This window comes from Zonotrichia albicollis, chromosome 11 (genome assembly GCF_047830755.1).
Source record: "Zonotrichia albicollis isolate bZonAlb1 chromosome 11, bZonAlb1.hap1, whole genome shotgun sequence".
In the NCBI taxonomy this organism is placed as follows: Eukaryota; Metazoa; Chordata; class Aves; order Passeriformes; family Passerellidae; genus Zonotrichia; species Zonotrichia albicollis.
Genome location: NC_133829.1, coordinates 13,208,805 through 13,225,767, shown reverse-complemented (window position 1 = coordinate 13,225,767; position 16,963 = coordinate 13,208,805). Strand labels below are relative to the sequence as shown.

The 16,963-nt window shown below is 40.5% G+C and overlaps 1 protein-coding gene across 5 annotated transcripts in view; it reads left to right on the top strand.

Moving 5' to 3' along the window:
* Positions 1 to 447: 447 nt before the first annotated feature.
* ZNF280D (zinc finger protein 280D) overlaps positions 448 to 16,963 on the top strand; it is a 36,847-nt gene continuing 20,331 nt past the window's right edge. The window contains exons 1-5 of one of the 5 annotated variants that reach the window (XR_012582159.1): positions 448 to 682; positions 5,345 to 5,496; positions 9,230 to 9,295; positions 9,401 to 9,771; positions 11,400 to 11,517. Coding sequence is in view for 4 of the 5 variants with exons in the window: in XM_074549404.1 (XP_074405505.1) it covers positions 5,352 to 5,496; positions 9,230 to 9,295; positions 9,401 to 9,771; positions 11,400 to 11,517 (700 nt within the window). In the remaining variant the exon portion in view is untranslated. Of the gene's footprint in view, positions 683 to 804; positions 1,269 to 5,344; positions 5,497 to 7,177; positions 7,212 to 9,229; positions 9,296 to 9,400; positions 9,772 to 11,399; positions 11,518 to 16,963 lie in introns of those variants that run through there. The other 4 variants (XM_074549404.1, XM_005487840.4, XM_014267619.3 and 1 more) reach the window with 4 other exon arrangements.

Sequence of the window (16,963 nt, the reverse complement as noted above, 5' to 3'; positions counted from 1 at the left end):
TTTGGCTTTCTGGGCTTTAAGTGAGCATTGATGGCTCATGTTAAGCCTTGAGTCCACCCGCATTTCCAAGTCCTTCCTGGCAGGGCTGCTCTCGACCTGTTCAGTCCCCAGCCTCTGTTGATACTGGCTGGTTTCCCTGAGAGCATGGCACTGGCCCCGTGTGCCCTCACCAAAGCAAAGAGCAGGCAGTGCGAGGCTGGGCTGGGCCGGCTGGGCTTGAGGCATAGCCTACCACAGCAGTGCGGACCGGGTCATGAGGCCTTAATACCAGCAGCAGCTCCTGCTAGCGAGACCATGAGGTGCGGCACATGGCGGCGGTGTTATACCAGGCTGTGATTCCCGGCGGTGTTGTGTTATGCCAGGCTAGCAGGCCCGACACATGGCGGCGGTGCCATCCGGGGTGTGAGGCCCAGCACATGGCGCAGGCCCCGCCCCAGCTCGGGCCGGCCCCGCCCCGATCGCGGGTACCGCGATGTGTCCGACCCGCGGTTCCCGTCAGGCAGCGCGCGGGGCCGCGGCCGCCCCCGCCTCCTGCCCGCGTTCCCTCGGCGGCGGCCGCGCTGAGGTGGCGCCGCGCCCCGGTGAGGTGAGCGAGGCGCTTCAGCCGGCGCTGCCCCATCCCCCGCCGGCCCGGGCGCAGGGAGTGGCTGTCCCGCCGCTGCCCCTACGGACGGGAAGCACGGTAAGGTCAGCCCTCTCCATGCCCCCGGCCCGCCCTGCCGCGCTCCCCGGGCGGCGGGAGCGGCGCTCGGAGGGGACAGACGCGAGGGGATTGTCGCCGGCGAGACCGGCGCCATCTTAGGTCGGAGCGTGGCCTGGCGTCCCCGAGCGGGGCCCCCGCGCTGTGAGGGCCCCCGCGAGCCGCCCGCGGGCCCCGCTGGCACTGGCCGGTTCTGCCCTCGAGGGCGGCCCGGGCAGGGCTCGCTCCGCCCGCGCTCGGCCGCGTGGGGCCCTCCAAGGGCCCCGGGCGTTAACAGCACGAGCGGCGCTGGCGGCGCGGCTCAGCTCGGCCTCCTTCCCGCCGGCCGCGGTTCTGCCGTGCGGGCCTCCCCAGACCGGAGCCCCGGGCTCGAGCCGAGTGCCGGCGGTCACTGGCGCGGGACGCGGGGCGGTCCGGCTGCAGCGGCTCCTGTTCGGCTGCTACCACGGCCTGGTACCACCGCGGCTCGGCGGCGTGAGCTGCTGGCGGGCTGGCACCGCCGAAATTGCCCTTCCCTAGGCGGAGCTTGTGCCTTCTCATGGCACAGAGGGCAGCGTTGGCTCCTGAGGTTTGTGTTTTAGGGAAGTGGGTTTATGTTTTGGTTTTTTTACAATTTTCAGGTGCACTTTTAGCTTGATCATTGTTTCTTTGCTACTATACAAATGCAGCCCTCAATTATAATCCATTTGTTCCCAGTCCTGATGGAGCTCTGGATTGTACACCCTTCATCAACTAATGTGGTGGAAAGTTATGTGCCTGTATGGGACGTTATCTGAGAAATACATCATGTAGTCCATTGTGTGATCTGTGTTGTAAATAAGGTAACTTCTCTGGACATCTGAAATGCAGCTATTAAAGTGAGGAAAAATTATGATTTAGCCGTATGAGGAGTGGCTGAGGTCACTTGATCTAGAGAAGAGGAGACTGAGGGGAGCCCTCATGGCGGTCCTCATTAGGGGAAGAGGAGGGACAGACACTGATCTCTGTGGTGACCAGTGACAGGACCCGAGGGAATGGTTTAAATGTGTGAGGGGAGATTCAGGTTAGATATTGGGAAAAGATTCTTCACCCACAGAGTGGTTGGGTACTGGAAGAGGCTCCTCAGGGAAGTGGTTGTAGCACCAAACCTTCCAGTTCCAGAAGAGTTTTGTCAATGCTCACAGACACGTGCTGTGATTGTTAGGGATGTCATGTGCAGGACTAAGAGTTGGACACTGTGGTCCTTGTGGAACCCTTCCAATTCAGAATATTCCATGATTCTATTATGAGAAGGTGACAAGGCTAGTCTGACATACTTCTGATTAGTGTAAATGTCCTCACTCTTTGAGCTCACTACCAATTTCATTTTAATTATTTGACTTTAGGCTAATCCAAGGAAGTTTTGAGTATTGAAGGGTTCACTTGATCTTAACAGTGGAACAGACAAATTCCCATTTGAAGTGGTAACGGGATTTTCAGTAACTCTTAAGTCTTACTGTGGCTATATCTACTGTGATTTTCTATGGTGCCAATTTCTGTCCATCCTTATGGTGCTCTTCTACACATCATTCTGCTATTTTCACTACAGCTGTTACACTCTTGATGCATTTACTCAAGTTAGATTTTTTTTGTTGTTTCTATGCGAGTGCTTTTAAGTCCTAACTTTATTAAAAGCCAGCTGTATTTATAACCTCTTTTTCTTTAAAGTTAGGTATTTTTAAACCTAACTGCCATGATAAAGATGGCTAAAATAGTGCTTTTAAAACAGTTATTTTATCAGAAGCTTATTGCTGTTTAGGGTAATGAGCTCTCATTTTGTAATCTATCCTGTATCAGGTTTTTAGTTCATCACTTTCCTAGTAACTATAGTAGTGTTCCAGGGCTTGTGTTTTTGCAGGTTGTTGGTTATTTGTGCCTGCTTAATGAACTTCCATAGCTATGCTTAGTTTTAGATGGGCAGTTGCTTTTTAAAGCAATATCTTGATATAGTTGATAATGTTATTTTTAAAGTGTTTTAAAGAGGTTCTTCACAATTTTGATGCTTTACCTTACAATACCATTTTCAACACTTTGTTTGTGTCTGTGCATTCAGCATCGCGTTGGAGTTTTGCACCTCTCGGTTCCGTGGAGCACCTTTAAGGAAATGTGTGTATAAACATGAATGTATGCTTATGCACATTCAAACATGAGGAAGATAAAGTCTATTGTCAGTAGGTTTGCGTTTTTTACACTGGTGTCTGCACCACCACTGGGAAATATTTAAGCAGAGTGGGGGAAGGATTCACAGTTGGTTTTGCCTTTGAGAGCACTGCTAACAGGATTCCTAGAATACATTTTGTGTGTTAATGTAGTTAAAAAAGCTAAAACTTTGGAAGCTATTTGTACTCTAAACATGGATGTAGAGGTTTCCTTTGGCAATGGAGACCACTTGCAGGAGCTGTTCCTGTACATCTCCTCTAATCCAATTAATTACCCCTTGCTGCAGTTTTGATTGTTTAGGCTACAGATTTTTGACCTCCCAATTGTGCTGATAAAACTGTTACTAGACCAGGTTATTTTTAACGTGCTCTGCTTCACACCATAGTTCTGTGCAAAGTTGGGCTGGCACAACTGAGGACACAGTGCAGGAGCAGGGCAGGAACTCATTAGGCCAGCTTTCTTCCCAGGAAAGAGAAGTCAGTGAAAGCTTGGCTTCAAATTATGACATTGCAATAAAAAAAAAATTAATGAAAAGATGTGAAATTAATCATGATACTTGCCTTTTAAAAGATGCTCTGTATTTTGAGTCACCTTTAAGAGTATCTTAATGTATCCTGATGCATAAAGTGAAATATCCATAAGAGGTATCAGCAGTTGGTGTCACTTTCTAAAAGCCCATGGCTGTGTTATCCAGTCTTTTATAACTGTATTTAAGGAAAAAATTGGCTGTGTTACAGTGTAGGTGAGGTTACTACATGTATCTGGTTAGCATTCTGCTAACGTGTGAGGTTGCTTGTGCCTATTTTGTGTTTTTAGTATAAATTGCATTGCATCCTCTGAGCACATTTTATAATTTATTCCTTTTTTCCCCTGAGGTCAAGTAATACTAAATTCTTAAAATAAAAACACTGATCATTCATGTTGTCTGTTCTGTAAAATAAGCCTCTGAAATAGTAATTTATTTTGCCTTAAGGCCTATTAAACTTTGCCTCAGTGTTATAAAAAAAATGTTCTAAAGAATGTCCTACAGAGAAGAAAAAGTTTTAGAGTTAGGCTTGATTCTCTTTCCAGGACCTGGCATGTGGCCTGTGTTCTCTCTGTCAAGTGGAAATTCACTTCAGAATCTACCTTTTCCTCCATACAATAATTTAGTTTAGTGTCCTGTTCTCTTTCTTTCCTAGCACCATGTCTGACTTCAGCACTCTCAGCTGATGGAGGAAGCAAAGGAGGAGTTGAGCTTTGTGTAGTGGGTCTGGCACTGGCCAAGGTGTAAATCCAGCATGAACAGAGCAGTTTGGGGATACAAGGATCAAAAAGTCACCCTAGGGCATTTCTCTACTTTATTTCATCTCACATCTTAACATGTGCTAACACCAGCAGCCCCATTCTCATACAGGTAGAGGATGCTTGTCTGCTCCCCGATAAGCTGTTACAGACTAATTATTTCTGCACTTTTGTTAGATTATTGGTACTCCATATAAAGAAATAGCAACATTTCTTACTTATATTGTTGTTCAGAAATACATTCAAGGTTATGTTCAAAGAAGAAAACTTTATTGGCCATCTCTGTTTATTTAAAAAACAAATAAAATCAATTGTGATAAGAGGTGCTGATGTAAATTTGGTTAATTCTAAAAAGTACAGATTTTTCATGACTAGTTTTATACATGACTTTTTTAATGCAAGAAAACATCTACAGGCATGAGGGACTTCACATCTAATGAGATCTATGAAAATTTTTATCATATCTTAATTGGTAAGGGAAGTGGTAGGCAGAGCATTGTAGGTACAACTTGGGGATTTTGCTGTTGTGGAGGTTTTTTTTGTTTAAATTGTTTTTGATGGGTGGTTTGCTTGTTCTTGTTGATGTTGTTTTGTGGATTTTTGGGAATTTTGTGTAGGTTTTGTCGGGGTTTAAAGAAAATGTGACCTTATGGGAAGCCTTGGCAAAATCTTAGAAAATATGGGATGCTGTGAGTTTGGGTGGGGTTTTATTTTGTTTGTGTTGGGCTTTTTAATATGCAAAGAGAATGAAGTTGTAATCACTGTTTCACTAACTCTGTTATGTGCCTTTTAGAAGGCACTTCATGTTTCTTGTGAATCACTTACCTGGAATTTTTTAAAAGATACATTTCACTGTGGTGTCAGACGCTTCCTCTGATAGTCACTGGTGTTTTACACAAAAATAGCTTAAATTCTGTGGAGGATATCTTTGGTCTTTTCTCTTTAATAGCAAAGATGAGCATCCAAGTAATTGTCAGAATGGTGATGTGGCATCAATCTTTGAAGATCTCCTATGTCAGATCATGTTCAATCTGTAAAGAGCATGGAGGGAGGGAGACCATTCTATGGGAATTATTGACAAGTGCAGTATTCCTTATTGAGCAGTGAAGTATTGCATCAAAGTACTAAATGTTTTGGTGTGTGTGTTTTTTGTTGTTTTTTTTTTTTTTTTTTACTGTCTAGTCTCAAGATGGCAGAATTATTTATGGAATGTGAAGAAGAGGAGCTAGAACCCTGGCAACAGAGAGTGAGAGAAGTGGAAGAGGATGATGAAGACGATGATGATGAGCCAATCTTTGTTGGGGAAATCTCCAGCTCAAAGCCAGCTGCTACATGTAAGACAACACTTTTCCATCACTTAGAACTTTCAAAGTATAGAAAATTAAACTTAGATTCAAAGTATAGAATTCTTAATAGAATGTCTTAAGACATTCCACACCTTAAAGCTGTATGTCTCTGTCTTACTGAAACCCAGAATTCTTGAGAAATTCTGTCTGAAATTAAACCTGTCCCAGGTTATGCACAGCTCTGGTTACTTCTAACCTTAAATCTCTGAGATCAAAATATGGACATTTGAAGGTTTTAGCATTAGTGGCAGAGTTTAAAAGCCCCTGTGTACAGTGGTGAGATAATGCATGCAATTGCTTACATAGTATAGTCAAAATTCAGTTATATATATGGGAGTGTCTCCCTCCTTAAAGAATGTGCATGAATTTAAGTCTTCCTGTTACACTCCTTTTTTTTTTTCTCCACCTCTCATTTCATATGTTGGTGAACATCATTCTGACAAAATCAAGATAACTGTCTTCAGTGTCTATAATAAAAGCACAATCTGGAAAGTGACTAATATGAAAATACTGAAAGCCTGTCTGTAAAGTACAAGATTTTTATTGATAAATTTATCCATCCTTTGTGAAATGGAGTTTTTTCATCAAGTTCCTTAGTTTTCTCCTAAATGCAGGCAGTGCAGGGAGTGAGGTTAGGTGGTTGTGATGACAGGAGATGTTTCAGAATTCCGTGTTTGTCCTATGGTTGGGGTTTGGCAGGTAAGTAAAGAATAACATTTTTTCTTGTATTTTAATTAACTTTAGTAATGAAACTTTTTTTTTGTGTATCCATCTTGTAGTTAATTTTTGAGAGCTGTGACCCAAGGTCTCCCTAGCAGTCCCATACCCAGGACTTGGCCTGGTGAGGTTTACTCCTCACAGTTTCTGCCTTATCTCTACTAATGCTTGTAGCTAAGAGTTCCATGGTCGTTTTCTGAAGGTGTATAATATGCAGTAAAGGATCTCCAGCCAGAATGTTCCATGAGGCTGCTTGTCACACTCTGCTGCGTGGATTTCAGAGCTGTTACTAGCTGTTCAGTCATTTTAGTTCACAATACTTTCATCTTGCATCTATCACTTTTTGGCTCACTAGGATAGCAAGTTTAAGCCTTCTTACACAAGGTTAAAAAAGTGAAAAAATTATTTTAAATACGAGAAGAATATGGAATCTGATAAATACTCTCACCAGGAAATATTTTTTGAACAGTGAATATTTTAAAAATACTCTGGACACTCTGAAAAATTTGAAGACTGTTTTAAAATTATTCTTGAGTTTTCTGCAGTTACAAACATATAGAATGTCTGAAAAATCCCCTCTTTTCTGGAAGGTCTAGAGACCTCTGGATTGCTGTTTGTCATTGGCAGTAGGTCATGGCATACAGCAGCTATTAAGGCACTGGCTTGTGTTGGAACAACAAACGTGCCAAGTTTGATTGTTGTAGCCTCCAAGTTTTTTTGTAGTGAAAGGATAGAAATTCAGATGAAAACTATAATTTTGATATGATTCTGTGAACTTCAAGAACTTTGGTAAAAGATGGAGACTTAAAATGGTTGCTTCTTATTCTAGTGCTGTCCATACTCGGTCCTGACACAAATAAAATCACTTATGATATAACTTGTTACTTTATCTTTTTTCCTTCTTTTTCCTCAACTTTTCTCTTTTTAACTTCTACTTCACTATCAAAAACAGCTATGGAAGAATGACCTCAGTTCTTCTCTGGCTTGTAAGTAGTACTACCTGGCACTAGTCAGGCTTCAGTTTGTTATTGGTGATAGGCAAGATACTGTGAGCTCAGCTTTGCTTATCACTGTTTAATTTGCACCTGATCAGATGAAAAATTGATGACAAATAGAAACTCACATACGGGTCTTAATTTTTCTGGAAGGTGTGCTTTCTACAGTGCATTGCATTTTCTTAGCCTTTTCCTGACAGTACAGTTAGTTTTCATACAGACTGTGTGGAAAGCTTGAAGGAAATAGTGAATACCCCAACTCTGACCTGCTGTCAGACAGCTGTGTAGTATCAAGTGTCCCTTCTGATGGACTGGAGGATTGTTTTGGCTGGGATGAGAAGTAGTTCACACTTTGTTTCCTTTACCTTTTTCTGCAACTGCTCATTTTTCCTACAGTTACCGCTTGTTGTTCTTGCTTCGTGTTTCACAATGATACAAACCTGTAATTTGTTGCTGTTTTAAAATGTTACTCTGCATGTCAGCATGCTTGTGCTTCAGTGCTGTTTTACGGGACAAGTTCCACTTTGGTGGAAGAGGGGAAAGTGCACATCAAGTCTATGATGAATCAATTGAGTCACGTAAATGTAGTTTATAATTTCAATTAACTGGCTTTCTGAAATGTTGTTTTTTAAAAGCAATAAAATCTACCTTTGTCATTTAGAATGTGCGCACATCAGATGTCTTGACTATGCTTTGTAAGACATAACTTTTATAAAAGTTTTTCTTTTGTAGATAGATGATGCTTTAGTTTAATTTCACTCTGGAATTCATGTATGAGGTATAGATTTGTTAACACTTGCAAAATGTATGTATTCAGGTAAATACCAAAATAATTTATTCCTGGTTTGTAGTTATTGTTATGTTGAAGTAAAAATAGTATTAGTATTGCAACACCAAATTTTGTCATATCTTAAAATGCAAGCCTGCTTGAATATGTTGGTTGCAGCTGCTTTTTTATCAATATGATCTAAATGCAGGTAGCAGGTTGAAAGCTGTGGTGTTTTGAGCTCTACTGCTATTAGATATATTTATCAGCTGGTGAAGTGTATACTAGTGAGCCATTGTTGGTGGAAATAGCCTTAAAGTTATTCAACACAATATGTAGATACTCTGAGATCTATTGTTTGTGAACCTGATGGCATTTGACCCTGGTTTCAGAAGTTACTTCAAGCCTTGTGGTTTAGACATTAGAGAATCAATCTAATTTCGTATGCATATTTTCACAGGTCAGAACAAGCAACTTGTCAGCAACACTAATGGAACTGAGAATCTGGGAGTAGAAGAATATTTTGATTTGATGAATATTTTGTAACTTTCTGAAATTGTCAGAAATCCCAGACTGAGAAGTAAAAGTCGGGGAATATGAGTGGTATTAGTTAGGGAGTAAATGTAATTTAAGAAATTGCATGTGCTCTTGCTGAGCTAGAACTCTGGACACAGACTTCCATGTGGGATATGTAAGAAAATCAGTGCTCTTGTAATGCAATTGTAATACAACTCCTTTAGTTGCTCATCTGTTGATTTGCCTTTCACATTGGAAAACAGATATCCTGAAGTCTAAAATCCACTTTGTAAGTGCTGTACTTGCTATTACAGAAGCAAATGATATCATTACTGGTTTAGAGAAAATGCTTCCTTGTATTTGGAAAACATTAGGTATATGTGAGAAAGAGATGGAGATGAATGCACTATAATCAGCAAATTGAAATGTTAATGCCATGTCCTTTTTTTGTTGTTGTTTGTATTCTTCCTGTGTGTTAACCTGTCTCCAAGAGAATAAACATTGAGATTGTTAAATGAACTAGCTTAACCAAAGAGGAGTGGAAGAACACATCATAATTTGTACAAATGACACTTGGTTTTGCCAGGTTTTGTTTTAGAAATAATATTTTAATTTATAAGCCAAATTCTGATTGGCATAATTAGTGTATATAAATGCAGCTTTTAAATTTCAAAAGCAATGAAGCTATTAATTTATTTGCAATTAAGATAAATGTAACTTTTGACAGATATATTGAACAGAGTCAACCTCAGCTCACCACGAAGGGGGATACAGAATGGTGCACCCAGTAGAGGTACTTTATTGTCCTAATATGGTAATTACAAAAAAAATCCACAACACTTGTGAAACATTTGACTGCAGAGTTACACCAAGCTCACTTTGGAATCCTTTGCCACAGGTGCGGTCGCTGCGTTCAAGTCCGAGAGTCAGCAGTTCGAGCCGCCTGCCTCCAGCCCCGGCGCCGCGCCCGCCCCGGCAGCGTTTCAGGCTGCGCCCAGAGCTGCCGCCAGCTCGGTGGCACTTCAGCCATTGGCTGGAGCAGTGAATGTTTCAGCAACTTCACAAACACTGCAGAGACCACTTGCTGGGTGTTTGTCAACACAGCAGGTGCCTGGGTCAAGTTCTGGAATAGCACAGCCTGTTAGCAGACCTGTAACCATTCCAGTGACGACACAGCCGGTATCAAGAAGTATTACAGTTCCTGTAGTGGCTCAGCCTGTATCCAGGCCAGAGACTCCTGCAACAGCACAGCCTGTAATACTCAACCAGGTAAATCTTTATTCATATGATTACTTCTGAATAAATTAATCAGTTTTGTCTATCCCAGGTTAGACTGATATGCTTTAGAAAGTAATGTATCCTTATCTGGGATATCCAGTGCAGATTCTGTGGTCTCTTAAAGCTTCTGCTGTTTGTTGAAGTTCGTCTTTTTTTATTTTTTTTACTTGCTGGATATGTTTAGTATATACTGGGGAGATGTGTCCATACCATCAAAATACCCAGACTATGATCTTGTTGAAAATTAAAATATTGGCAGGACATAAAACCAAAGAAACAACAGACCAGTAAGAGATGCAGTGTTTGTATGTAGCTGTTGTACTGGTCACATTTCAAATGTGAATGATGTGCACAGGCTCTGCACTCAAGAGTTTGCCACAGGTTTATTCCCTGAGCATCAGTTGTCCTTGGGCTGTGGCCTGCAGGCTGAGGTGCTTTGCTGTCCTTTACTGGCTCTTCTGAAACTGTTGTGACTACAGTGACACCTTCCCTATTGTGACTGCAGCTCATGTAGCTGTTACTCTTAGCAAATACAGCACAGAAATTCAGTAACTATTTCCTCAGCTACTCCTGAACATCTATCTTTAATTTGGTTAGAGTGGATTAGGTGACTCACCAGAAGAAAGAGTGGCCCTTTATTAAGGTCCTGAAGGGTCTTCATTTAAGGAGATGTACAGTAAAAAGGCAGGATGGGGGGGAGCAGCATCTCCCTTTTTGGTCTGGTATTTAGGAGTCCTAAACCAGATTATGATACCTGTTTATGTACTTGTGCTCCCTTAGATTTCTCTCCATTAAGTTTGGTTAACATGGTGGTAGTTAATGATGTGGTAATTTGCACAGGGATGCTTTCAAATAAGTAGCACAATTGTGAATGGGAATCACTTTATGAACATTTTTATTTTTTTTCCCCAGCAAAATGTATTTTGACCTTTGTTTCTCAAATTCACTGATGGCAAGGTCTCTGTATGTGTACTGGATGATTTTTAAAATTTGTTGGTTTTTTTATTTTAGGAAGATTGCTTTACTTTAGTCAGTTTTTTGTTTTGCAATACAGCTTGATGAAGTGTAACAATTTGAATTATTTCAGAGTTGAAATAATTCTTTTCCATTTCTACCTTACTGTTGCTTTGGGAAGCTTCTACTTGCTACAAGTTTGTACTACTTTTGAGTTCTGATTTTTGATCTTTTGAAATGCAGCAAGATGTTATGCAGGAGTAACAGGCAAATGCCTGAGTTTAGCTTGAAGGAAGAAAGTATTTGGGTTTTTTGAAAAACAGTCAAGTATAATTTGAAACATCATCAGACTTTTTGGAACACCAGCATTTACAATTAGTAATTCAAACAGATTAGTGTTGTTTCATTAAATGGTCTTTCCCAGGTCTTACAATTGTTTTTACTATTCTGCATATACAACTATAAAGACTCACAAGCACTGATGAGAATTGCAGCCTTATTAAAATGTCAAAAAAACCTATTTGGGGAGATTATAATGTACTTGATTTTCAGCTGAGTATTTTTTTAGGCAATCATATGTTTTTAAAATTAACCCTTTGAAGCCTGCAAGTAAAAGAAAATATTAAACCTCAAACTTCTTTTCCCTCTTGAAAATATCTTATTAGGATTATATTATGGATTCTGCACCAGATGCACCAGATAACACATCTGGTATTCTGTTTGGTGTGAGACAGAACTCGGGAGTTCCACAGTACCAGACTGGGCCAGCTGTGACTGTAACAGGTGAGTAAAACTGTAGTAGTTGATAAGAGAAACAACCAACCTAATGTCATTAAACTCTAGTGCAGATCTGTGGGTTATAACTTTAAATAGCAATTCTAGAATATAGTATAACTACTTTTTTCTTCCCCCTGTGCATAACACTATAATATAATGTTTAATGAAATAAACTTTGGAGTCTTGTGTCATCACTTTGCTTTTCAGTGCGTTAGACTGACTATAATCAACTGATGTCTTCTGTAGTGCTCATTTAGATGGGAAAAGGCATTGTCAGATCCACTGTTGTCTTCATTGACAGGTCAAGGTTTGTTTTCAGTACACTCATCACTCTTTGGCCCATGGGAATAGGAAAAGGCTGTTAGCAAAGGAGGGGCTGTGAACAGCACCTGAAGAACTGAGTCTGGATGGATTCCCTGTAATGATGATCTTGGTTTTCTGACTGCTATATGCAAGAGTTGGAGTAGATGGGATCAAAAGGATGATTCCTGGAAAGGAGGGGAAGGGAGAGAGTATGTAATTTGACAACAAAACCCTTTTTTAAAACTCCACCCACTTGGAGGAACAAGAAGCTGCTGTGACCCAAAGATCTGTCATGTGGAGTTGACTGGAGTGCATCCATGAATCCACAGCTCCAGATTAAGGGAGGTGTTGGTGCAGGACTGCACTGAGAGGCCTGAAGCAATTTGCCTTTCATGTGCCTATTCTGGCATCACAGTACATTTGGTGCTTTTATTCTAGCATGTCTTTTCCATCATTTATAAAATCAGGCCCAGCCAGCACAGACACACAGAGCAGCACTGAGGTGTTTTCAGTGGTGTGGTGGGTCCAGAAACCTGCCAGCAAGGTGGTGCTGCAGCCAGTGTGCTTTGCTCCTTCTTTGCCATCATGGATGTGGTACACAGGAATATTGTGTGTATGAGCACAGCCAGCTCCTGGGTAATGGCTCCTGAAGTGTTCATTAATAGCACAAAGTGACCAAAAAATAATTGTTTGGCTACTGCTTTTCCCTGCTGTCCTCAGTACTTGGAGTCCCTGTGACCTGCTGTGTAGAGAATCAGACAAGCTAGCCTGGAATGTGGTTAATTCAAGGAATTCTGGTGTCCACACCCCAGCTGAGAGAGGCACTTTCATGATAAGAGGTGTCAACCTGATTTATACCAACAAGATATTAAAAAATACTTGGAGGTGCTGTGATTAGTTTTCAAAATAGGCCTGTTTTTTTTACATGAACAAACAAAAGAACTAAAATGCAAACCTGTGTATTATTATAGTTCTTCTGAAAGAGAATTTACTAGTCAGAGTTGTATAGACATGACTACTCACCTTTTATAAGTATGTAGAAGAGTCTTCAAAATTTTTATCACAGATGTGTAAAGCTTTTAAAATTGGAATTTTGAACAGTATTTTTAACATTAAAATAGTCCTTGTTTCCAAATAGGGTTTTCTGCAGTAAAATAAAATATTTCACTGGAGATCTTTGTAAAATCAGACCTTGTGTCATTTCCCTAGCCCTCATTGCAGAGTTACACAAAGTTGAATTCCAGCAGCAGCAGTTGCTGCTGTGGTTGATGGTGGGATGCTCCAGGTGATACAGATGAGTGCTGAGGCCATACCAGCTCTATGGAAGCCTTTGCTGAGCAGGGCTTGTGTCCATGTGAGCAGCTCATGTAGCAAACGGTGAGTGTAAGTAAATTAACCCCCCCAGGGAGGAGTAGCATCTAATTAATGACCTGATCATTTTGTGAATGGATGAACCTTAGGCAAACAATGCATAGAGCGAGACATTTGAGCTTAATATGTTTATTTATATAAAAGAGAAGGAAAGGTGTACTACAAAGGAAAATGTTAGGATATTTAGGTGTCTGTATATCGAGTGAATTATGTTTTCCCATGTTTGAGGCACAGTGTGGCAAATGCTCCAAGATGTTCATCAGCATTCCCTGCTGGGTGTCTGCCTATGTGCATTGAATGGGGAGATTCTCCACGCTGTTGGCCAAGTTTAGATAGTTCCCACTGAGTAAACAGAACTATGGGTGCCAGAGAGCTATTTTGTTTCTTCTTAGATGTAATTGTAACACCAAAGTATCTATCTCTACTTGTTGAGCTTCTTGTTGCACCCTGAGAAATCATTGGAGCAGCTCTGTCATTGTAGGGAGGGGATACACAAGAATGTCCTTAGTTTAGATCATTGGGTCCAGAACTGAAGCCTTTGACATATTTTATTATAGTCTTTGCAGTCTGAGATTCTTTGCAGTCTGTCATTGTGAGAGGTTTCCAAGACCTGTGCTGGCACTTCAGACTCCTTGGTTTGTAGCTGTGGCTTTGTGGTCTGCTTGAGAACTGATCTCTGGATTGAGATCATATCATCCAGGGTAATCTTGCAGTGACAGAAACATGGGGTTCTGACCAGATGGAGCTGAGTGTTTATGGGCACGTTAATCAGCCACTGAACCTCCCAATTTCAAAGTTGTTGGTGGATTTTTTTTGTTGTGGGGTGTTTTGGGGTTGTTTTTGTGGTGGGGCTTTTAGGTTTAGTTTTTTGTGGATTTGTTAGGTTTTGTTGTTAGTGGTGGTTTTTGTTGTTTTTTTTTTTGTTTGTTTTTTTGGTTTTTTGTGGTTTTTTTGTGGTTTTTTTTTTGTTTTGTTTTGTTGTGGGTTTTTCTGTTTTGTTGGTTTTTTGGGGTTTTTTTTGTTTGTTCGTTTTTACTTATTTTCTTCAGCAGAAATACTGCAAACCGTAAGGACGTGTAATGTTCTTTCAGAAGAAGAGAGCAGATAGATGTGCTGTGGTTGGTCATTAGAAGTTCCAACACCATCTCCATTTTGCATGCAAACTAAGGTTTACAGAGTTCTATGAGAAACTAAACCAGCATTAACACAGAGGCAGAAAGAAAGAAGTGTTTTCCATCAGAAGCACAGAGCTTGTTCCAGGTAGCAGGCATTGCAGAAAGCAGCTGCTTAGCTTGGCTGCATTACTGTGAACTCACCTTGTCTCACATTAGAGTGGGTCAAGATGTGAAAAGTAGGCCAAATGAATTCAGGTGGCCACAGTATGATTTACTGGGATCGGAGGTGGGTCTGGATCTCTTGCATTTACCCTTTCCTGCCTCACTGGCCTGGGCCTGCAGTCTGAGTTGGACATTTTCTTAACTTCACTATGGCATATTAGTTTAGGAAAATATTTTAACTGCTTTGTGTGGACTCTAAATTGCAGTCATCACTAATGTGTTCTAATTACTATGGGAAAAAACTGAGGTTCTTTAAAGTACTCTAAGTCTAAATGAGAGTGGTTTTGTATCCAAACCTCCTGCAGCTTCTGAAGGTGACAGTGTAACTCCAAAACAGGCCAAGCTTATTGAGGTCGGTGCTAGAAGCAACTTGGCTATTTCACCTACAGTAACTGTCCAACAGTTTTTTCTTTACAGCATAAGAACAGTTTGAAGCCAGTTGTACAGGCACAAAATGCATCTTCAAACAGTAGGAAGTTGGAATGATCTAGTTGGCAGTTCTGCCTCTGTGTCATGGAAAAAGCTAACACATCTGTAGTGTTTCAGTTGGTCAGTGTTTTTAATGCTCTTAAGGCAGTGAAAGTAACTGTTCTTATGCTGTAAAATAAAAATAACTATTCTATGCAAGGGTTTATATACCTTTACAAATTAATTTACCTGAGGTTATTACCTATTCAAATTTTAGACCTTTATTGTTTAGTAGGTAGGTTTGAGTTCTGTAGAGCAGTAATTAGTCATTCAGAGACAGCTGATAAAAATAAATGCCCCTGACCTCATTCTCTTCGTTGATTTTCTGTGTCAAAGAAGGGAGTAGGGGGTTGAAACTTCAAAACACAACCAACCAGAAAATCAGGATTGAAAGAATTCTTGACTTAATTCTTTGACTGCTGAATTTATGAACTAATTCTGATTAGATGAAGGAAAAAATCATTTAGCAATGCCAAGCAAGGCAGTAACAAATTAGATTTTGGAATCCCTATCCTTGGAGATAATCAGAAGTTGACTGAACTCTTATCCTCTGAGCAAAAGATTACACTTGCTTTGACTGGGAAGTTGCAGAAAACCATCTCCAAAAGTCCAACCTAAATTATTTTGTGATTCTGTACTTTGACTAATTGTCGCAAAGTGTGTTTTGCAGTTTTTCCCCTTTTGTTTTTTTCCAGCAGTGTTTCTGATGTAGGTTGAAGTAGTAGTGGGAGGGGAGAAGGTCTATTTCAAAGAAACAGTGTTATTGGAAAGATTTTTCCTTCCCTGCAAGAAGAGAGCTGGTCTGGCTATTTCACAGTATTAACTATTAGGTGCATTTTTGTCCTGAGCCAAAAGGTGCTTTCCAGTGATTGCAATAGGCCAGGATTTATTCTTGACTTTTGAGACATTTCCAATACATTCTCTGTCCTATTATGTTAAAATGATGGTTTGGGATAATTTCAGATTTGTGGTTTTTGCATTTATTATTTAGAGCTTGTTTGCTCTTCCCAGCTACCAGAAGGACGTGGCTATAACAGGAACATTTCCGCAAAAAAATTTCCTCCACCCTCTTTCAGGTGAAATAGATATTGTGCTGCAGCCTATAATAAAAAAAGATAACTGAAGGATCTTGCTAAATTCAGTAAAAAAAGAAGTAGATCATATTCACTGAGAACCTTATTTTGCTGAGTTTGTCTCTAAGCCATCCCATGCTGGCATAGCAATTTCTAATCTGTCACAGAATCCAGCACTGAAGCTCTGCAGAGCACAAGGTTGTGCTGCAGAACTGGCTTTTTTCAGCTCAGTTTGCACTTAGCTGTGATGTGTCAAAATGTTTTACCAACTGTAAGAGTGAAGACTTGCAGCACTGTTTGTGGTACATCTTTTACATGGCCATCCCCTCATGTGAAGGACTTTCTGCTTAGCAATGGTTCTTAGCAAAACTGTTATCTCAAGGAAAATTACTGTTTATTTATGGTCTAGGCAGGGCTATTGTGATGTAAAAATGTAGAACACTATTGCATGTTCATTTCTTAATTCATACACCTATTCCCTTGTATTTTTTTTTGTTTTTATTACATCTTTTCATAGTCCTGGCAGGGAACAGTCGACTCTGCTGTTAAGATGTTGTTTCCTGTGTTTAGCTTCCAAACTACTTACTTAGTATGGACTCCTTCAAATCTGTGAATTACTTGAGAATGCAAGAGAATTTCATCTGGAAAAGTAGCTCTTGCTCTGATGTTTTTTGACAGTTTGGAGAAAACTCAAAGCTCAGTTTATTCATTAAAGCTTAAACTAATGCAAAGCTTTAATATCTCTTTTGCTCAAAAGGTATTAATCATTTATGTTGATTAGAGAAGCATTATTTCCTTTAATTACTGGGAGTAATTATTAATTTAGAGGATTTATTCTCTAGATTCTCCAAAGACACCTTTGCTTAACAGAAATAATGCATTTGAATAAGCCAAGATTCC